Below are 4,039 nucleotides of genomic sequence, written 5' to 3'. Positions count from 1 at the left end.
GCCCGGTGGCACAGGAGCAATTGTGGGTCGGTTTAGGATGCTGGAAGTCCTACTCTAGAGTGCCGGAACATAGGAAGCCGGGGCCAAGCGAATGGGCTGGGATACGCAAGACGGGCAACAGGGACAAAGCACCATCGCGGGCATTCGCGGCAGCCCCGGGGCACCAGCAGAGCCCGGGGCCCGGCGGGCGGCTGGCTTTTTCCCTTGGCTCGCAACACGGGGCGGGGAGGGGGCGGCTGGAGCACGCCCGGTGCAGCTGCCTCTGCGGGGCAGGCGCTCCCCCCGGCGAAGGGCGCGGGGGCGGGGCCAGGCGAGGACCGCTTTAAGCGCTCCCGCGGCGCCCCGCAGCAGCCTGGCTGGCCGGCCGTCGGAGGTGCTGAGTCGCCGGCAGCGGAGGCGGAGGCGGGCATGGAGCAGCTCTACTACGACTACGGCGAGGAGCCGCCGGGCAACTGGAGCGAGGCCGGCGCGCTGGCCTGCGCCTGGGAGGAGGGCGAGACGGACTGGGAGCTCTCCTTCTCGCTGCTGCCGGTCCTCTACATGCTGGTCTTCGTGCTGGGGCTGTCGGGCAACGGGCTGGTGATCTTCACCGTCTGGCGCGGCGCGCCCACCAAGCGCCGCTCGGCCGACGCCTACATCGGCAACCTGGCGCTGGCCGACCTGGCCTTCGTGGTGACGCTGCCGCTGTGGGCGGCGTACACGGCGCTGCGCTTCCACTGGCCCTTCGGCTCGGCGCTCTGTAAGCTCAGCAGCTACCTGGTGCTGCTCAACATGTTCGCCTCGGCCTTCTGCCTGGGCTGCCTCGGCTTCGAGCGCTACCTGGCCATCGTGCACGCGCTGCCGCGCTCGGCCGGCCGGCCGGCCTCGGCGTCGTCGTCGTCCTCGGCGCGGCCGCGCGCCTCGACGCTGCTCTCGCTGGCCGCCGTCTGGCTGCTGGCCGGGCTGCTGGCGCTGCCGGCGCTGCTGCTGCGCGAGACGCGGCTGAGCCCGCGCGCCGGCAACGGCTCGGCCGTCGAGTGCGACATGGACTTCAGCGGCGTGGCCGGCAGCGCCGAGGAGGAGGCCTGGTGGCTGGCGGCGCTCAGCCTGGCCACGACGGCGCTGGGCTTCGTGCTGCCGCTGCTGCTGCTGACGCTCTGCTACTGCTGCATCGGCGCCGCCGTCAGCCGCCACTTCCAGCGGCACGTGCGCAAGGAGGAGGGCCGGCAGCGGCGCCGGCTGCTGCGCATCATCGTCACGCTGGTGGCCGTCTTCGCCCTGTGCTGGCTGCCCTTCCACCTGCTCAAGAGCCTCTACGTGCTGGCCTGGGTGGGCCTGCTGAGCCTGCCCTGCCCCTGGATGGAGCTCATCCTGCGCCTCCACCCCTACGCCACGTGCCTGGCCTACATCAACAGCTGCCTCAACCCCTTCCTCTACGCCTTCTTCGACAGCCGCTTCCGCGCCCAGTGCCTGCTCCTGCTCGGCCTGCGCCCGGCGCGCCGCGCCCCCGCCGGCTCCGTCTCGTCCACGCTCAGCGGCCAGACCCAGAAGTCCGAGCTGCCTTCCCTGGGCACCAAGGTGTAGGGCGCCCGCGGCGGCGCAGAGAGCGAGCGGCGCGCCCGGACTGGATCTCCAAACCGGCGCCCGCACCCGCCTTCGGGACAGGAGGTGTTCTACCGGGATCTGCGGGCCAGCGCGCGCTTGGGCACCCCCGCCTCGGACTAGTTTTCTTCGCGGCCCGGGAACTCACCGTTTTGGGGCAGGCCCTTGCGGTGGATAACTAACTGCCTTGTGACCAATAAACTCTTGTGTTTCCTCAGGAGAAAGAGAGTCGATTCTTTTCCAGCTATTTTATGGGTCTGGCGCGGGGTCAAGAGGGGGAGGTGAATTCCGTTGCTTGGGGAGAAGCGGTGCGCGCGGCCCGTTCCCCGCAAAGCCCCGGCTTCGATCGGGGTCCCTCGCTGGGAAGCGTCAGGCACGGGCGGCGGGAGGCTGCTTGCAACCGGCGCGTGGCCCGCCGGAGCATTTGCGAGCGTCATGGGCGCCGCTTCCGGGCAGGGACAGAGCGCCCTCCCGCTGAGAAGCCGCCGGCGGTTTCTGGGCTCGGAAAGGAAAGTGCTTTCAGAAAAGGACGCTTCTCCTTCCCGTCACTTATTCGGAGCTATTCATTCTTTATTCGGTTTATATTCCACTAGGCTGGCAGAGAGAACATCCTACAATGTCCACCCCAGACAACCAGTACTCTTGACAGAGGTTGTTGGACTTGAACCTAAGCCCGTTTCCTAGCCCTGCTCTAACCATTAGGCTGCACTCTCTCTTCCTTGGCTAACTGGAGTTAGGCTGTTTTTGCTTACCACCAGAAAGGGAGAAAGGCGGGGGGGGGAGGTAGCAAAACAGGAGGAAACGGCATCGCTGGGGGTTGCTTCCTTAGGGCCAACCCACATAACACAGAAAGGACAGAAAAGGAGCAACTTGCAAGTTGGTTCCATAAGCTGCTTCAATTTACCAGTAATATCGGGACAAGCACCCTGAATTTTTGGAGTAAAAGTTCAGTCATGGCATTTATTTTCAAAAGCCAAGAACCAAAAACTTAAAAGCACCCAAAGTCCATCAAATGGAGCCAGGAGCAAAACAGCAGCACCAAATGGCAAATGTCTTTCCCAAAGGCGGCACTTTTAAGCCCAAACTTAAAGCCTTTTCACATTTAGACTTTTCCAGTGTCGTACACCCACACCCACACCATTTCTTGAGCTTTAGTAGCCTCATTTTGTAGGGGAGATGGTTTTAAAAATGCTATAGAGGTATTTTACCATTGTTCCAAATTCTAGCAGTTCACTACCAGATATTTACCAGTAGGTCCTAGTCCACCCCCTAGGGGTGGTGTCTACCCGTTCAAGGCCTTGAGGCACATGCAGAGTGCAGCTTTATACATCTGAGCAAAATAAGAGGGATGAGGTTGGCATGGAGGCCACCTGGCCAGGTAGGTGATAGAAAGAGCTCCTGGTTCTTGGATTCTTGCACTGGACTGGAGGGCCTTCATGGTCCTTTTCAACTCTAATTTCTAATTTAATTAATATCTATTTCTTTTATTAATGAACAACTTAGATGCCTCCGGCTCCTGCTTGTTGTTCCAGGCTCCTTATAAACATCAAATTCAATTGAACAATTAAAACCACACAAAAATGCAGCTGTGTAAAAAAAACAAACTCCAGTTCTTGACTTCACAACTCTGGATTCTATTTGGCCATCAGGAAGGCAGGTGCCCAATTCATAGGACCCTCTCAAAGTATTTTAGCCTACATGCTCAGAGGTGTATGAATGCATCACAACTGCCTTGTCCAGCATCTTGGCACAAACTTCCATCCATTGAAAAACTGCTGAATGTCTGAATTTTCCCCCTTCCTTTCCTAATTTTGCTTTTCTTTACAACCCAGCCTATTTTAGCAGCATATATCCTGAGAAAAGAATCATGAATTTGTTTATAAGTAAATCTAGCTGCACCACCAGGGCTACACCCACCTCTATACAAAAGATCCTCCCCCAAGAATGGAGGAAGCTTCTTAATGATGCTGCATCTGGCCGTTCCCTATTTGTACCAAAGTTCAACCCAGTACACTCAAGGCTTTAAAATTAATATGCAGGCTTCCCTTGCTTTGTACTAGTGTTATGCTCCCTGAAAATCTTGCATAAAGTGAATTTGCATGAAGCAAGACACTGAACCACCGGCAAAAAGGGTTATAAGATACAGTGTAACATTTTGTAACTCAATGCACTGTCAAATGTGATCATAAATTTTTACATTAAGCTTTATGGTATTCAAACATGTTTTCTTTCTTGTCTTGTGTTCTATGTGCAGTGAAACCATTTTCTCCATCTTTTCTCCAGCTGGATTTCTAATGCATGTGGTTATTGTGGCAGGCAAAGAAGTAAAATTTATTCATTATTTATTTAGTTTATATAGCCGCCCATCTCAGACCAGTGACTCTGGGTGGCTAACAACAATAAAAACAGTTAACATTTAAAACAGTACAAAAAAATAAATATAAATACAGCCAAGAGA

The 4,039-nt window shown here is 56.7% G+C and overlaps 1 protein-coding gene across 1 annotated transcript; it reads left to right on the top strand.

Annotated features, from left to right (window-relative positions):
* The first annotated feature begins 400 nt into the window (after positions 1-400).
* LOC112543357 (apelin receptor-like) lies at positions 401-4,039 on the top strand. Its single transcript, XM_025177607.2, has one exon. The coding sequence runs from the start codon at positions 409-411 to the stop codon at positions 1,561-1,563; it is 1,155 nt and encodes a 384-aa protein (XP_025033375.2). The 5' UTR covers positions 401-408; the 3' UTR covers positions 1,564-4,039.

This window comes from Python bivittatus, unplaced genomic scaffold, assembly GCF_059951505.1.
Source record: "Python bivittatus isolate LINGU-HERP-01145 unplaced genomic scaffold, Pbiv_v1 ctg000390_np1212, whole genome shotgun sequence".
NCBI classification, from domain to species: Eukaryota; Metazoa; Chordata; class Lepidosauria; order Squamata; family Pythonidae; genus Python; species Python bivittatus.
Note: the sequence above shows the minus strand (reverse complement) of the source record. Positions and strands in the feature narration are given on the sequence as shown.

Excerpts from the sequence above, each read along its gene's own strand:
- LOC112543357 (XM_025177607.2), top strand. The coding sequence starts at position 409 with ATGGAGCAGCTCTACTACGACTACGGCGAGGAGCCGCCGGGCAACTGG.